This window comes from Nyctereutes procyonoides, unplaced genomic scaffold (assembly GCF_905146905.1).
Source record: "Nyctereutes procyonoides isolate TBG_1078 unplaced genomic scaffold, NYPRO_anot_genome, whole genome shotgun sequence".
NCBI classification, from domain to species: domain Eukaryota; kingdom Metazoa; phylum Chordata; class Mammalia; order Carnivora; family Canidae; genus Nyctereutes; species Nyctereutes procyonoides.
Genome location: NW_026575021.1, coordinates 18,131,631 through 18,149,431, shown reverse-complemented (window position 1 = coordinate 18,149,431; position 17,801 = coordinate 18,131,631). Strand labels below are relative to the sequence as shown.

At 33.3% G+C, this 17,801-nt stretch overlaps 1 protein-coding gene across 7 annotated transcripts in view; it reads right to left on the bottom strand.

Annotated features, from left to right (window-relative positions):
* The window catches only part of ANKRD17 (ankyrin repeat domain 17), a 154,105-nt gene that overhangs the window by 42,537 nt on the left and 93,767 nt on the right, over positions 1 to 17,801 (bottom strand). For 4 of the 7 annotated variants that reach the window (XM_055339664.1, XM_055339681.1, XM_055339691.1 and 1 more), the window contains exons 9-16: positions 16,793 to 16,984; positions 16,296 to 16,405; positions 14,421 to 14,508; positions 12,581 to 12,708; positions 12,195 to 12,338; positions 11,676 to 11,778; positions 9,450 to 10,202; positions 5,077 to 5,225 (exon numbers count right to left, since the gene is read on the bottom strand). In XM_055339664.1, coding sequence (XP_055195639.1) covers positions 5,077 to 5,225; positions 9,450 to 10,202; positions 11,676 to 11,778; positions 12,195 to 12,338; positions 12,581 to 12,708; positions 14,421 to 14,508; positions 16,296 to 16,405; positions 16,793 to 16,984 — 1,667 coding nt within the window. The remainder of the gene's footprint in view (positions 1 to 5,076; positions 5,226 to 9,449; positions 10,203 to 11,675; positions 11,779 to 12,194; positions 12,339 to 12,580; positions 12,709 to 14,420; positions 14,509 to 16,295; positions 16,406 to 16,792; positions 16,985 to 17,801) is intronic. The other 3 variants (XM_055339672.1, XM_055339707.1, XM_055339716.1) reach the window with 3 other exon arrangements.

Genomic DNA, 17,801 nt, shown 5'->3' with positions numbered 1-17,801 from the left:
ACTAACATGGTAATAGAATAAAAAAATAGGTGTTTTGAATACCATTAATCAAGGAAGTAATAACAATAATATAGGTGATGGCTTTCTGAAAGAAAATGTACCACTAAAGTCATGTTATGTTACACTGGTTAATAAGTCACATACATTGTCATATATCTAGAAAGAGAAACCTGAAAGGGAGAGAGATGCCCAGAGCTTTGTTAAGAGCTCGTTCAGGTAACATTCTAAAGAAAATTTTCATTTAGCCCACAATACCATAAAATATACCATTTGTACATGACAAATGTTATGATTCTGACTTATAAAAAAATGCTAAAATTATATTCAATGTAAAAGTATTCTGTAAATTATTAACATGATTATCCAATTTTTGTAAGACTAAAAAAATAAAGAATCATAAGACAGATGCAATATTAATGGAAAAAAGCAACTTTTACTGAGTTGGAATGCAAGTAAAAAAACATACGTCAACTGTCTGAGAAAAAAAAAAAGGATGTGGACCTATTAATTACAATTAAAGAATTAAATTACTTTGAAAATCATTAGGACTTCAAGGGCTAACCTTTTCTTAGACCTTCATAACCTTCATAATTCCAAACATCTCATTCTCTTTTTTAAAAATATTTTATTTATTTATTCATGAGAGACAGAGAGAGAGAGAGAGAGAGAGAGGCAGAGACACAGGCAGAGGGAGAAGCGGGCTCCATGCCGGGAGCCCGACATGGGACTCAATCCCAAGTCTCCAGGATCAGGCCCTAGGCTGAAGGTGGCACTAAACTGCTGAGCCACCCGGGCTGCCCGAAACATCTCATTCTCTAAACATGACAGGTCACGCATAAGATACAAAGAGGATAAATAAAAAAATAAAAAGGACAGCATTTAGGAAGAATAAGAATAATCAGTAAAATATTAAATAACCTGCTTAAAATTTCACATAAGCAGAATGCAGGCATTTTAAGCAGAATGCTTTAATGGCAGTAAATCACTATTAACTCATTTTTCCTGGTCTCTTCAATTTTTCTTGTTAAATTATTGTGATTAAACAGTTCTGTGTACTGCAAAACCAGTAAGAGAAAAAATATCTAAATGATATCTATAGCATTAAAGGCAAAACATAATTTTTACATACTTTATAATTTCAGTCTTGACATCGAAGTAGAATTTAATGCCTACTCTCTTTAAAGGATAATCATGGATATATATTATTAAAAATTGGAAAAAAGGCAAAATTACATAAGGCAATATTTATTTTTCTCTTTTTTGAAATGGACTAGAACCAGTTATTCCAAGTTCAAGAAAAGCCTTTAAAAGTTTGTGAATAAAAATAAGCAGTTCAGAAATACATGATAAAAATGTGATAAAAAAAAGGAGAGGATGGGAACACAAGTTTTACACCCATGAAAGAAGTGGTACTTTCTCACTTTTAGTGGCTGTTAAGAGTCAATCAAAATCTCATACAATCAAATACAGAAAATATTTAACTTACTGGTTACTCTAATCTTCAGCCAGATTTACTATTTCATATAAAACCAATGGTTCTTAAAAAATCTCTATATGATTACTAATTTCTCTATGTAGAATACCCAGATAGGTTTCATTACACCATTCCAGCAAAATAAAGATTAGAACAATGCTATTATTATAGTTATAGTAAAACAATCTCAAATAATTCCTTCCTTCAAATTATTATTTATTGATGTTTCCTAAAATAAATTTTGATAACGGCACAGTAAATGGTATTAAAATATATTAAATATATCCAGACAAGGAGAGCTTGGCTAGCTCAGTCAGTAGAGCATGCAGCTTCTGATCTCAGGGTCACGAGTTAAAGCCCCACGTTGGATGTAGAACTTACTTGGACAAAAAAGAAAACAAAAATGGATTTAAAAAAGTATATCCGGACACACTGGATTCAATAAAATCACATGAGAAGTAGAGAGCCTGTGGCACATACATGAACTCTGAAGGTAATTTCTAGTTATATTACGTAACTATTTTTTTTCCTAAGATTTGAGGAACCTTCTAAAGAATGAAAACTCTGATCTTCAGCATTCAAGTTCTAGAAATTAAACATGATTCCTGCTGATCCCTGTTAAAAATAGTTTCTGCATACAATGATCAATTAAAGGAGTTTAAAGTATGACCATTTTAAGAATCATTAGCATTTTTAAAAAGAGACACAGTGAGGGTTTAAAAAAATTAACATTTCTTTTTTTCTTCTTTAAATTAAGATTTGATATAAATATGCAGTATGGCCAAGTAAACATGCTGAAAAGACACAAAGATGAAAGACACATGATCTTTTGACATCTAGGTAGTGGATCAATTTTCTATATTCTGATTTAAAATCAACATTCACACCTAAGACAAAAATTGAAAGTCAGGTAGCATACACTGCAGTGGTTAAGAGTATAGATTTTAGAGCCAGAATGCTAGGGTGGTTTGAAAGCTGGCTCTACCATAAATTACCTATTGGACAAATGGTTAATATCTCTAAGTCACCTTCCTCATCTGTAAAATGTTAGTACCTAACACTCCATGAGGATGTTATAAAGTTAAAGAAGTTAGTATTTATAAAAGTGTTAAGAATGTATATGTTAAGGTTTGTTCAATAAACAAATACAAGATCTAAATATTAGAACAAATTTAATCTTTCTCAACAGAGGAAGGGTTTTGGTATGAATTTATCATATCACATGCCTGTTATGGCACAGTAGTATCATACATAAACCAAAATACTTATTATGTAAAATCTCATGGAATTTGTATTTTAGAATCTAGAAAAAACTTCAGATGAACTGAGTAAAAAAGGATCTTTATTTTTACTGCTTAACATACCTGCTTGATATCATAAAAGCCAGTAAATTTTAAAAACATCAAAAATTATGGAAAAAACAGTGAAAAATTATTTCTTCATGTTTATTTGGTATTACGTTTTCCAAAGTAGGAACTTTCTAAACTCCATGACAAGTTGTGTTACTCATGACAGGCTAACTCAATTGAAAAACCTCGATACAGATACCAGATAAGAAGGAACAGATATTTAAGGAGAATGCAGTCAAATCTTTTTATATGTCAGCTACAATTAAAAGTATGTTTTTTGAAATTAAAAAAAAAAACATTAAAAATATTTATATGTTTCTTAGAAATTAATTTATAATAGAGCAATGGCTGGTTGAGTAGTATAGTCCAGTAAAATTTCACTATCACTATAATAATTTCAAATTCAATAAAATCATGATCATACATTGAGGAACTTTTTCTATGACTATTCTATTCAAAAGCATTTTTAAAAATTCTTTTTATATTTTGGTCAAGTTTTTAGTTTTGTTTATGGTTCAATTTGATTCCATAAAAACTAAAAAATCTCTCTTTAAAACATAATAGCCACAAGTTACAATTTAACAGCCTCAGAGCAAAAAAGACTTGAGGAAAATAATGCACATTCAATACCAAATTCAACCCAGTTCTATAATGTTTCGTTTTTCTTTTTTCTTTCCTTTTTCTTTTTCTTTTTCTTTATGTGGGGAAAAGACAGTGTGTGAGTAGGGGGAAGTACAGAGGGAGAAGGAAAGAGAGAACTCTCTAACTAAGCAGGTTCTACGCCCAGAGCAGAGCCCAATGTAGGTAGGGCTCCATCCCACAACCCTGAGATCATGACCTGAGCCAAAATCAAGAGTCGGACACTCAACTGACTGAGCTGCCCAAGTGCCCCTATAATGTCATATCATTATTAAATATAAACCATTGTGGTTCATCAAATGAATACTTCATAATTTTTTAAAAGACTACAGAGTATAGTAGTTAGGAGGGGGCCTTTGAACTCAACCTCACTTGTTAGCTAAATGAACTGATCTTAAGCAAAATGTTTAATCTTTCTCTTAGCCTTGGTTTCTTCACTAAGGAAAATGGGTACTTAAAAGTAGCTACTTCATATTTGTGGTCTGAAGATTAGATAATTGCTTAAAATCGCCCCTAACAATTTTAAGTGTCTGAAAAAAAGCACATATAACACAATAAGCATTTGGAAAGCAAGTAAAAACAGAAGTAAAATTCCTTTTCCACTATATTACCAAGAAACCTTTTAATGAAAAGGGAGCTCTATTTTCTTTCTTTCTTTTTTTTTAAAGATTCTATTTATTTATTCATGAGAGACACAGAGAGAGAGAGAGGCAGAGACACAGGCAGAGGGAGAAGGAAGCAGGCTCCATGCAAGGAGCCCAACATGGGACTCGATCCAGGGTCTCCAGGACCATGCCCTGGGCTAAAGGTGGCGCTAAACCACTGAGTCACCAGGGCTGCCCGGAAGCTCTATTTTCAATTGGTTAAGAGTACACAGTCTTAATAGGTCTCTCTCTCTCTCTCTCTCTCTCTCTCTCTCTCTCCTCCTGAAATTCAGGTTTATAAAGAACTGATGATTAACAAAATAAAAACTGCCACCCCCCCCCCAAAATACAAAACTAAACTGCAAACACATCTCAGTCTACACCCTTTATCTTGTTCAGCAGTCTTCCAAACTAAGCCTCTTAGCATTTCTTCAGGACAAAACATAAACTATCCTCACCTCTCCAACTTTACTCTGCCCTGAGTTACATGGTAAACTAATTTTTTTTAATTGTGTTTTTTGTTTTGTTTTGACTTAGTGCTACAGATACAGACACAGAGAGTCAGCAAGATCAGAACTTTCCAAGACAATATAAACAAAATTGAGTATATATGATACATAAGTGGAAGAATCTTTTATGTGTAATCCATTATGAATTAGAAGCATATCGTCTAATTCAATATTAGAAGAAAATATAAACTGATCTTAAATAAAGTATTTCTTTTTACATCCTCTTCTAAAGTTAAAAAAAAAGTTACTTGATGACCTTGGAAACCAGATCAACACATAATTATCCGTTAATAATCTGTATTTGGCATTTTACTTTTTAAAATGTGGATTCTAATATATTCATAACTGTCACTCAGATCACTGAGAAATAAAGCAGTCTAAGATGATTTAAATCAATGACTAATATTTTTACTGATGGTATAATTTTAGTCAAAACCATCCCTCCAGAACTTGGAGCTTACCTGTGCATCAATATCAATGGCAGGGTAGATAGGAAGCATGGCTGAAGGAGAGATGATAGGACTTGGAGTTGGAGTCTGAGGTTGGGAAATGGAAGCAGCGATACTGTGGGTAGGAGTGTTTGACATTGCGGATGCTCTTCCACTGACTGCTGTTGAACAAAATAACTGCACTTAATAAGGATGAAACACTGTTAGGTAACAGTAAGAAATAATTATTAGAAAATATTTAAAGACTTCTTAAAACAAAATGTCCTATAGACTGTCCTGTAGACTGTCATAGCACTAATAACTCATTTTTCTGGTTATTTTATTTCTGACTTTGGACAAATCTAAAAACAGAAAGTATATTGAGAATAACCCATTTTCTAAATAATAATCCATCTGAAAAACAAATTCTAACAGTACATAATCATAAAACTTCAATTCAAAATATCCCTGAAAACAAAAATATTCTTATGAATTAAAATGGAATAAAAGGTAAAATAGCCAAAGTTCAGAGCGAGAAAGTGTGAGTTTTAACCTGCCACTTTCATACATTATATTCTAATCAAAGTAATTTCACTGTTTGGGGTGAGCCTCACTCCTGAATCATTAAAACACTCCCTACCCTTTAACTAACTGCAGACAGGGGGATGATAATACTCTGAATGGTTAGCTCTCAGCCATGCATAGTAAAATATAAAAATTTGATCCTCACACAGAAATATAGTTTCTCATATGCAGAATTACTCTGAGGGGGTTAAAATGCCCACCAATCAATCCAGCAATCACACTGACTTTTGAAGACAAAATTAAAAGATTATGGTAGAAATAAATGTATGCACACAATCAACCTTCAAATATAGATTATTCTTAGTTCTAAGCATATTTTTGCTTTGATATTATTTTAACCAAAATCTCCAAATTAAGAAGGGGCTAATTAGGTCAGTACTTGAGGTGGGAGAACTCCAAAGGTGGTGGCAACTGAGGGTATTTTATTCCCTCACAGATTCACTTCTGGAGTTGATATGTGAATATCAATTCTTTTTCTCCCCCTATTAAAAATGCTATAGCACTGAAGTGTGGGCATTAATCTTTGAATGGTCAACGTAGCATGGATGTGTGTTACCAACATACTTATCAACTACATCAGACAGAAAACAATCATGATTCACAACTGGATCTGAAACCAGGCAAAAGAAGTTATGATCCTGTCAAGAGTAAAACTGAAATTGACCTTATTATAACAATTATAAACATGATTGTCAATTAAGAAATCTATTTTACATGAGATCCTTAGTTCAAGCACAAACATACACTATATACATTATAGCAACACACATTCTATAATTATACATTTTAAGTCCACTTAAAAGCTAAAGAAAAAACAAAGAAGGAAACAAAACAAAACAAAACAAAACACTGTTTGAATTGGCAGGGATCCAGATTAATAGAAAAGGGCATGCACTAATATATTAAATTGATCATTAATGACCTTGATATTGTTATTTCATATAGATAAAGTTTATATTTTGAGAAAAAAATCAAGATAATTTAAATGTACGTACATAGTTTAGATATAAATTTCAAAACCATATAAAATCTATGGCTCTTAAAATCGATTGCATAATCTCCTCTGATTGGATTTTCACAAATGAAAATGCTAAATACAAAAATTAGCTTAAACAGAATGAACACCAAGCTGTCCAAAGAACTGATTTTTATTTCATGATATTAAATAAAAAGTCTAAGTTTTATTGTTAAATGACTATATTATTTACATTTCAATTGGAATAAATTATTTTAAGGAACATACTAAAATTAGTTTTCCTATATTTGGTCAAATTGTTCTTATTCTCATCTAAAAGGAGATATAGAAAAACCAATTCCCTCCTTTCATTTCCTTTGGGATACTTATGAAATTGGTTTATTAGAATGAAATAACTACCTGTCACTTATCCATTCCCTACAGTGAAAGTAACAACTTGTCAATATGCAGGGACCTGAAGGAACTCTGGTACAGATCTTTCCACATGGTACTTCATTTTAGACTAGATTTTAGAGAAGGAGAACCAGATGCTCTAGAAAAGTTTTAACAACAGGTAAGGAAAGAAGGCGCAGCAAGGGCAAGGTGTTAAGACTGGTTAAACAGGGAACTGATTTTGCTATGGCAAGTACAGAGAACAGAGAAGATAGAAGATGTGGGTCAGCCAACTACTAGAGAAAAAGAGACTGAACCTTACAAGAGCAGTCTAATAAATGGGAGCTGAAAAATAAAGAACAGGTTATGCTGAAGTGGAGAAAGAAGACTGAGCCTAAAAAAAGGTGTAAAATATCAAGAAGCCCAAAGAAAGAAATGGAAATGATCATTAGTCGACCTAAAGAACAAGTACTACCACAGAAGCTGTTTAAAGAAAAGTGAAAGTGAGTGCAGGAGTATATTTATTTATGCATGTGCACATGCATGATGACAGGGATGGACTGTGGGTAAGTGGTTGGATGTTTTTAATCCTGTTCTTCCTTCTGGTCATCTCTCCTTTCTCCATATAAATGGGCATAATAAAGTGGTGAAGTATTTTTATAATGAGAAGTATTTGCTATATTTCCTAAAAAGTTAAGTGCTTTTGAAATTTTTGTATATGAAAACACCTGTAACACAGAGGCAGAATTTAAGTGTTTTTGTTTGGTAAACCAATCAACAGAAAACCTATTTCACAAATCTCCAATAATTCTGATCATCATAAAAACTGTACAGCTGTACAACGTACAATGTTGATAAGTATGCCCAAGAACATCATGTAAATTCTAATAGCGTATCAAAAGTTTTTAACTATTCATTGGTAGGAATGTCCATTCTTCATTTAATTGGATAAATAACACTTAACTACACATTCTTTGGTAGTTCAACTGACATAACAGAAAGACTACCATTATGACCTAGATTAATGGACCTATAATTAAGAGCAAATTTGGGACTTTTGGCTACTGTACTCCAATTTTCATAAGATACTAATGTTTCTTTAATTGTATTCCCAATTATTTTAACCAGCTAACGGTGGTTAATAGTAATTCTCAAATCTATAGAAAAGTTTTATATTTATCACTATAAGAATCCTTACAGTTCTTATTAATGATTACTAGGACTTTTTCTGAGGTAGTTACTGTACCCTCTAAGATTAGTTCATTCCACATAATACTGCTTGGGTGATATTAAAAGACAACCAGGAAAATGTAAAAGCAATTTGTTAATCAACTTCTGTCTCATTAGCTGGTGTCTTAGTTTCTGAATGTTAGCTAAATATCTCTCAACACTATAAATTTTCCTTTATTCTTTTAAAAGATGAAAGACAAGTTACAGATATAATTTCATCATAATATGTAACATTGCCACAACAGTTTCAAAATTAAAAAAACTCAATCATCTTTTAGGTATAGATCAAAGAATTAAAAAAAAAGGGGAAGAGAGCAGATAAAAACTACCAAATATCAATGACTTACTTTGTTTTCCCCTTTTCCTTCCTTTTCAAATTTTCTTTATCTTTTTCTTAAATGAAGAAAATTATCCTTCTTAGTATGACATTCTTATGGTCTATAATCCTATAAAACCTCATTCTACCACTGTTACAGAACTCATGAAAAGCACATACCAAAAGTCAGAATCATTAAAAAAACCTTCTAAAATATTTCCTCTTGCCAATGAAACTAATTATTAAGGAATAAAATTTCTTTGGCTACACATTTAAAGATATATCATTTATGATACTGTCAGGGGACCACACCTTCCCATAATACAATTAGAAAGAGAACTATACATTAACATTCACAGGGGATAAAACCACTGACATACAGTATAATCAAACCCTGTTTGGTTTGGTACTTTATTATTGTTGTAAAGGTGTTTAAGTTTTTTTTTTTTTTTTAATATCCATCAGGTTTGAAGTCTGATCCATTAGGATATAAAGTATTTCTGTTCACAAATAAACTTCCTGATGTGTCCTATTTGTTTTGCACTTCAACTTCTATCAATTTCCCAGTTTGTTGGTGTGAATACAGAAGCACAAAAGCCAAAATTCAATCTTAGTGTTCTTAACTTAAAGAGAAAAAAAAAAAAAAAAACAAACTCAAACATCAACCCCACTACTGAAAAAAACCTAGATTCCCAGCCTACACAGCTAAGCCAAAAAGTTTCAGTCACTTGTATTGCATGAGCTAATCTTTAATTCGACCTGTATCCGTCTGAGAACTTCTGAGATTGAACTAATATTTCTAAGGATATACATGGGTCAAGAGTCCAAAAATAGTTCTCAAGTTGGGTAACGGCAAAAATTCTGGCACACTCTTACTCGCCTTAAGCAAATCATATTTGATACCTGCTCATAACAATATAAACCCACCTGCCATGATGTCATCCAGCGTGTCATTGAGGGTCTGAGCAGGGCTGGCTACCATTAACCCTTGTTGTGTTTCTGTCAGAATTCCTTGCCCCAGCCCTGCCAACTGTGCTTGGCCCAGTACTGGCTGTCCAACTATCACTCCTTGAAGTTCTGTAAGATTTGCGATGGACCCTGGAGGCAAGGGACCTGCCGCCAGAGGCAAAGCTTGAGGCATGGCCAGAGGCTGGATTGGTGCAAAACCCATCTGAGCAGCAGTCTGCTGGGGTTCATCTTTAAGCAAAACGGGATCCACTTGCTGTAACCGTGCATAGTCTCCCTCGGAAAGCTGTTCTCCAACCCCAACTGGAGTTAGTAGTCCCAGATGTTGGCAAGATTGTTGCTGCTGCTGCTGAAGTTGAATTCTTTGAGCTTTAACCTCTAGATACTGCTTTTTTAGCTGCTGCTGAGTTTTCAGTTGTAACTCTCGTTCTACTTTCTGTAGTTCCTCCAAAATCTTTTGTTTCTTCTGAATTTGTTCCTCCCTTGTTTTGTTCAGCTCCTCGATCTTCTCCTTGGTAAGTTGGTCAGCGTGAGCCAGTTCCAAGGACTGCAGCTGTGCATTCTTTTCTATGGCTTCTTTTATCCTCTGTTCCAGTTCTGTTAACTTTCCCTGAGCCTCTTCTACAATGCTCTCTGGAGACTGATTGGTGATGTAACCCTGTACATCCTGGCTGTTTGCTGGCAAATGGCTGCTGGACTTTTGTTTAGAAGCAGCTGTGTGAAAAAGAAACCCCCTCAGAAGTGCACATGAATGGCATCCTCATTACAGAGTTACTGTTGGGAGGTTTAGTGCCAACAGTTATGCACCAAGTTATTATATCCACAGAAGGTGAAAATGCACTGTTAAGGAGTTTAAAAACAAATCCACCTTCTTTATCATAAATATAGAATGTATGTATTTTATGTGCATAGAGTTATCTTTGGGAAATTAATTTTAAAAATATCACATGGCTAAAATTAGACAATAGAGGGATGCAGGTCTGTGATATCTAAGTGGTGCAATTAAAGTAAAATCTAAGACTATGTGTAGACACTTCATCTGGTCATAAAGATGTAAAAACTTATAAGAACAGAAAAATAATGCTAGATTACTAAGATGCAGGGAAAACTTAGACCTCTAAGTCAAGGTTTTTCCACATTTGATAGCCTATGCCTTTTAGACACACACACATACACACAGAGAGTACCCAAACCACTGAGAAGTACCAGGAAATTTAAATCCAACTAAAATTTGTCTTTGCTGGGGGCCTACCATCTTCAAGACTGATTAAGGCAAGATATAAATTCACATATTCACACAGCTACCTGGCCAGTAGAGAACTGGGATTCAGTTTCCCTGGAAGAAAAGATGCTGGACTACGCCATCCACTGTATCTTCTGACAGCCAGGTGAATAAACAGATCTGGCTACAGGTATAGCAATCAGTTGTTTGCTATACTAACTCAAAAAGGTGCCAAGGCTCTAGATTGGTAGTAGTGACTGTAAAGAACTGGTGGAAATACTTAGTATATCTTGTTGGTAAAATAATATAGGTAGCCAAAAACCAAAAAATTAAAACTGCATTGGTTCTTCAGGTCAAACTTTTAAAAAGAAAAATTGATTCAAACTGGTAGCTATAATGTTTTGGGACATAACTTAAGAACATGCATGGTATAACATCCACAAGTCAAATATGGACCTCAGAATTCTAGAGAAACAAGCATATCTGAAGTAACTTTCAATTATTGGTTGAGAAAAGGCAGCCCAGATATAAAATCTCTATTAAACCAGTTATTCTAAAATATATTTTAATTTTGATCTAAATTGTCAATCTTAAGCCTTGTATCACTATAGAAATTTAAGTAATTTACAAAAATGTCACCCAACTATACCCAGGCCTAATATTTTAACATGAATAGAAATGACCAGTTATGAGAGGAAATCATGGATAATCAGAACTGCATCAAAGATGAGCATCTGAATTTCTCCTGCTACTACTGATAATTCTAGCATAAATTTGTGCTATTAACTATCTTCTCTCTCAATAACATGCCTTATTCATTAGGAAAAAAATCTTTTTAACTATGTCAATTAGTAAAATTCACTTTTTGTGGAAAAATAATTACAAATGGCTAGGTTTTTCTTTGTAAACTTATCATTTTTACCCAGATAACATGTAAAAAAACAGTCTTCAGAAGTATAACTGACCTTTATTCCTAATGGGAAGAGTAGTGGCAACATTGGCAGGTGGTTTGTCAGGCTCCTGAGGTGGGACAACCATGGGCAGTGCTTGAACTGGTACACGAGGAGCCTAAGACAAAGGAAATTGATTATACTTCTGCTTTTCCTACACACTTCATTAAATAATAGGCTTTAAATTAAGAATTAAGTTACAAACACTCTCCAAAATATTTGTAACATGGTATTAATCTCAGATATTGATATACTTACTTAAAATATGTTGGTACCAAATTATTTTCCATAACATTTTTTTAAGTGGATTTTGAATTCAAATGATTATTCTGGCCACAGTAAGAAAGCAAATCAAAATCAAACCAATGTACAATCTGAATATTATACCAGATTATATCATTAACCATTTCAACTACATAGTTATAAAGAACCCTACATATTATAACAAAAAATAGTCAAATCTAGTTTACATTGAAACTATGAGCCAAAGGGTTATCTAAGGAAGATATAAAATGTTTTAGTTTTGAATCTTACCCTATTTAAATCATGAGATGGGGGGGTTAACTGAGTGACATCTGGTGGAGGGGCTGAAAGCAAGTTATTAGGGTAGTCCAAAAGATAGCAAACAACACTTGTATGGCCACCTTTCGCTGCTTCTATTAACATAGTCGAGCCATCCTAAAGAGTGGGTATGGAAGGAGAAAAAAAAAATTTTTAAATAAGCTAATTTACAGAACCAGAAAATACATAAAATCCTAGGTTTAGTAAAGAACACTTTCCTCTAATAAAACAAAACAAAACAAAATGAATATACTTAAAATGCCAGTATAAATGGAACTGGTAGATGTTATCTTATAATGTTCAATAGTGAAAAACACTGTAATGTACATAATGCTACCCTAAACATTTGAATCACATACTTTTAAACGATGAGTAGGATCTGCCCCATGAGCCAAAAGTAGTTCCACCACTGCCAGATGACCCCCTGCACAAGCCAGGGACAGTACAGTATGGTCATTATTAGCTGTGGTTCTGTTCACATTCGCTCCTAAAACAGACAAGACATAGCAAATCATGTTAGTAGACAGCTGTTTCTTAAATTATGGTAAATTTCAAAATCATAAAGAGTAGAGAGAATAGTATAATGAAGATCCACATGCCCCTTACCCAGCTTCAATGATTATAAACACACAGCCAATCTCATTTCACACAAACCCTTATCAATTCTCCTCTTCCATCCTGAATTACTCTAAAGCAAATCCCAGGCAAACATGACATAATTTCATCCATAAATATTTCAGTATGCACTGACAGAAGATAAGGTTAAATGTATATATTATTACTAACGTAATCAGTTCTAAAAAGTAAAGCAGAAAATTTTATCTACATGGTAAATTCCTCCATAAAACGGAACAAGAAAAATTGACTAAAAGCCAGTAAGAATAAAGCACACTGCCCTCAATGGGCTAACTATGCAGAGAATTAACGAAGAATAGAAAATAATAGTACTATGGACTTCTTCCACTGGGAAAAAATCTGAGAATGAAAACAGGTGCACTGCACCCTCTATATGAATTCATCTCCGATTTAAGCCATTGAGCTAGACAATGTGGGAAATGGAAATAAAATAGCAGGATGAAGATGGAATCAGATTCACTGAAATTTATCAGAGAAGAGAAAGGACAGTAATTATACAAATAATTCCATTCTTGAGAATATGGTATAAACTGGTATATACATCAGAAGTGTTCAATTTGTTTAAAATAATTTGACCAGTAAGTTGTTTTTGATTTCCTTTTCCTATAAACAATTACAAATTTGAGATTTCTTTAGTATTCATGCTAAGAAGGAAGGAATATATATTGCTTTTTTAATTGTACAAGGCCTTTACAGTCTTTCTTTTAAATGCTGAATCAGGGCAGCCTGGGTGGCTCAGCGGTTTAGCGCCGCCTTCAGCCCAGGGTGTGATCCTGGAGACCTGGGATCGAGTCCCATGTCGGGCTCCCTGCATGGAGCCTGCTTCTCCCTCTGCCTGTGTCTCTGCCTCTCTCTCTCTCTCTCTCATGAATAAGTAAAATCTTTAAAACAAATAAATAAATGCTGAATCAAAAGTAAAATCTTTCATCTTCTATACTTAAGAATATGATGAAATCTGCATTAAAACTGTTTCAACTTGAACTTATGTAGTGAACACCTAACAAATAATGTAAAAGAAGTATTAAGATGCTACTTGTCATTTAAAATGGTTTTTGATATTCCAAGTAGAATTACGGACCATAGATGAAAATCCTCCATGCATTTTGGTCACATTTCAATTTTAAATATATTTTGTGCCATATTTATGATTATTTCTCTATATTTCACGAAGAAAGAAACTTAGGCCCAAGGAAATGTAACGTAGAAAAGTGACTTGCCCTTAAGTAACTTAGTGGCATAAACCTAAGAATTCAGGTTTCAAGATCTATTATTACATAAACAGAACAGACTTTAAGTAATCTAAACTCTTAAAGTTTTACATAGATAAATTTTTCTTTTAAAAAATTTTTCACAACAAAGGTGGTATTCAATATGACAATTCTTCATAGTTCAGAAATATTCATTGCATTGCAGGATGTTTATCAACCACCCATTCACAAAATTTCAGTAGCATCCTTCTTCCAGCATTACCCTCAAAACATCCTTTACCTCTCAACCTCTAAATTCCTGAGGGCAGAGAATAGACAGCTTTGGAGAAAAAGCTACTGCTTTACACAAACCTACCTTTACTAATTAAGAACTGAACAGTACAAACATGACCAGCTCTTGCAGCTTTCATTAAAGGAGTCCTTCCACCCTCAGATTCATGTTCCTATTAAAAAAGCACAGACTTAATTGATATTTAATTGCTAATAAACAATTGCTCTGTTCAAAATCAAAATCAAAAGGAAAATAATTGTATATTAAATATCAGGCTTTAAATCTAAATAAATTAAAAATTATGCTTTGAAACAAATTAAGGAATACGTTTTAAATTTAAAAATATCTCAAATTAGAAACATGTTCTACAGATATAATTTAAGAACTGAAGTTATATTCATATGATTGTGATACCCTCATCTAAATCCATCTGGGTATTTTTTACTTCTCTCTCTACCAAAAGGCCTATGGAATTTGAACAGTGAATGGCCCTCTAGCACAGCCTTCTCCAATCAGCATTATTAGCATTATTCTTGTCCACTCCAAGTTATTTTCCTTTTGTAAGTTTGTATCCTACCTGTATGTATTTCTGCAAGTACATCATTCCCTTTCTTTTTTTTTTTTTCATCATTCCCTTTCTTTATAGACTTCCCATTAAGTCCATATTACCTTATTTGAAAACATCAAAGCTAGTGATTTAGTATCTAGGAAACCATCAATTATAAGATATTACTAGAGAGTTCTTGGTCTCAAAAGGATGGAGAATCTATTGCATTCTTGTGATTGCTCATATTTGAGAACACTATTGGAGAAATTTTCAGATCTTAGAATATAAAGGTATGAGAAAAAATACATTTCATAAAGCATTATATATATGCCATTATACATAATATATGTATAACATATATATGATGCATATATATTTTAACATTCACATCTGATGAGTAATTTTTGATTGTTCTCTTATGCCACACACTAAGTTGTTTGAATTGCAATTAACTAAGGAAGATTATTATGTTGCTATATATTTCACAGCTACTGTGGTAAACACTGGAAATACAGTTCTTAAGCTAAACAAGTTCAAAATCTAATATGGAAGAAATATGCACACAACTAATCAGAACATAACAAGTGTCGTAAGTACTTCAAGAGTTGTACTAGCACACTAACTGAAAGAGATCACAGAAGTAATCCAATTCCACCTTTTCCTTCCATAAATGAGGAAAGAGAAGTGAAATAAAATTTACCAAACTAGTTAATGGAGTAGTCTGTTTAGGCTTGCATGTGAATTTTTGTCATAAACTAGAACTTCTACAGGAATACACATTTGCTTGTTAATCTCAGCCTCAAGACCATATGGTTACTTAAGTTTTAACTACGTCCTCATGTCTTAGTGCTACTCCCTCACATGCTCGAAGTGCATTTTCTCCACATACATTTGCTTTTGCTTCCCTACCTCTCAGGCTATATTCACACTACTTCTTCCAACTGGAATATCTCTTTTGTCACAACATTGTCATATTTACCTTTTTAAACCTTATCCAGCCCAAAATATAGTATCTCAGATGACCTCTTAACCTCTTCTGAGTTTCTTTACTGTCTGTACTTTTCCTATGACATCTACCTCAGTATTTCATCCTTTTTACTAAATTATAATTTATTTGATGGAAAAGACTACTTATTAAATACTTATCTTCTAAAAATAGCTAAATACCTAAGAAAAATTAATTTGCACTAATATATTAACATAAAATTTCCTCTTTTTTTATGGGACACAAAGGGTAACAGACTGGATAACCCTGCCAACAAGAATAATAACGGACACTAATGAAAGAAAAAAAATGGCAAAAAAGGCCAACGCAAATTAGAATAAATACCTTTTGTCTGTCATCTCCATTGAAAACTTTAATTTCTTATCTTGGTTTTAAGTATTAGGATCTAAAAAGTGACACAGCTTACCAGATCTGCTCCTGCCTGAAGCAGGACATCTGCTACATCAGTATGACCATTTTCACAGGCATATGTTAGTGCTGTATCCCCTGTTGCTGTTGTTGCATGAACATTAGCTCCTGCAGTAGTAGTAAACAACAGAAACTTAATGCAAAACCCAGAAGACATAAATGATAGAAATGTAAATTTCTTCCACATAAGCCGTATCTCCTCAAATTAAATAAAACACCCTATCCTTTTCTAGAAGTAGAGAATATTATCAGCATCTTTAAAAGCAAAAAAAAAAAAAAAAAGAAAAAGAAAAAAATAGATTACTGCTTGAAATTAAAGCCAGAGATACTTTAAACATAAATAATGTGATTTATGCAGAATACACACAAGTTTACTATATTTTTTACCACATTTTTAAATATACATTGAGCGTATCTGAAGAAAGTTATTTACATTATAACTTTTGCACTTGAATAAATCATGTAAAAAACTCCTCCCAAAGCAAAAATGCCTACCTGCAGCTAATAAGTATTTAACTAACTCCAAATGACCCTCTTGAGCAGCTTCCATTAAAGGGGTAGAACACCCGAGTTCAATATCAGCTCCTGCCTTTATTAGAAAGTCTGCCACTTCCAGAAAGCCTCCACAGCATGCCAGAGTCAAGGCAGTTTCTTGAGTTTCTTCTGTCTGTGCATTGATATTTGCTCCTAGAATAAAAATTCTAATTATTTTAAGGAAGTCATTAATTTATTCCAGAGATAAGCAAAACATGATGGTTTCCTAATAACTATACTTCAAAAATGAAAATGAGTTTTACTATTTTACTAAACAAAAAAGTGCTTCTTCCCAACTCTGAAAGGTGATTACAAATGAAAATTATTAAAAATATACCCACAAGTCAATATTTGATGCACACAGCTGCACATAAGATTTATTCAGCCAGAAAGTACAAGCCAGGTGATAAAAGGACTTAGAAAAATAAACTACATTCCCTTGTTATAAAGATTCAAAAATGATGATGATAGCTCACATTTAATACACCATTACTATTTGCCAGGTAATATTTGAAAGCATTTTACATCATCTATTTTAATGCTAAGGAAATTGAGGTTCATTAATTTGCCCAGGACCACAACATTATCATTATCACTACTACCACCATCACCATATATAAAGAAGAAAGTGTTCAAAAAGCTTTATATAAATATATATGTATATATATTTATATGTATATGTTCACAACAACCCTACAGACGACAAAATTCAGGCACAGAAGATTAGGAACTTGCCTAAAGTTACAAAATTGGCAAGCCGTGGAGCTAGGATTCAAACATAAGAAATGTGCTATAAAACCCCAGCTTTTGGGCGACTGGGTGCCTCAGACGGTTAAAGGTCTGCCTTTGGCTCAAGTAATGATCCCAGGGTCCTTGGACAGAGAGCCCCATATCAGGCCTCTTGCTCAGCAGGGAGACTGCGTCTCCCTCTCCCTCTGCCTGCTGTGCCCTCCCCCCGCCGCTGTGCTTT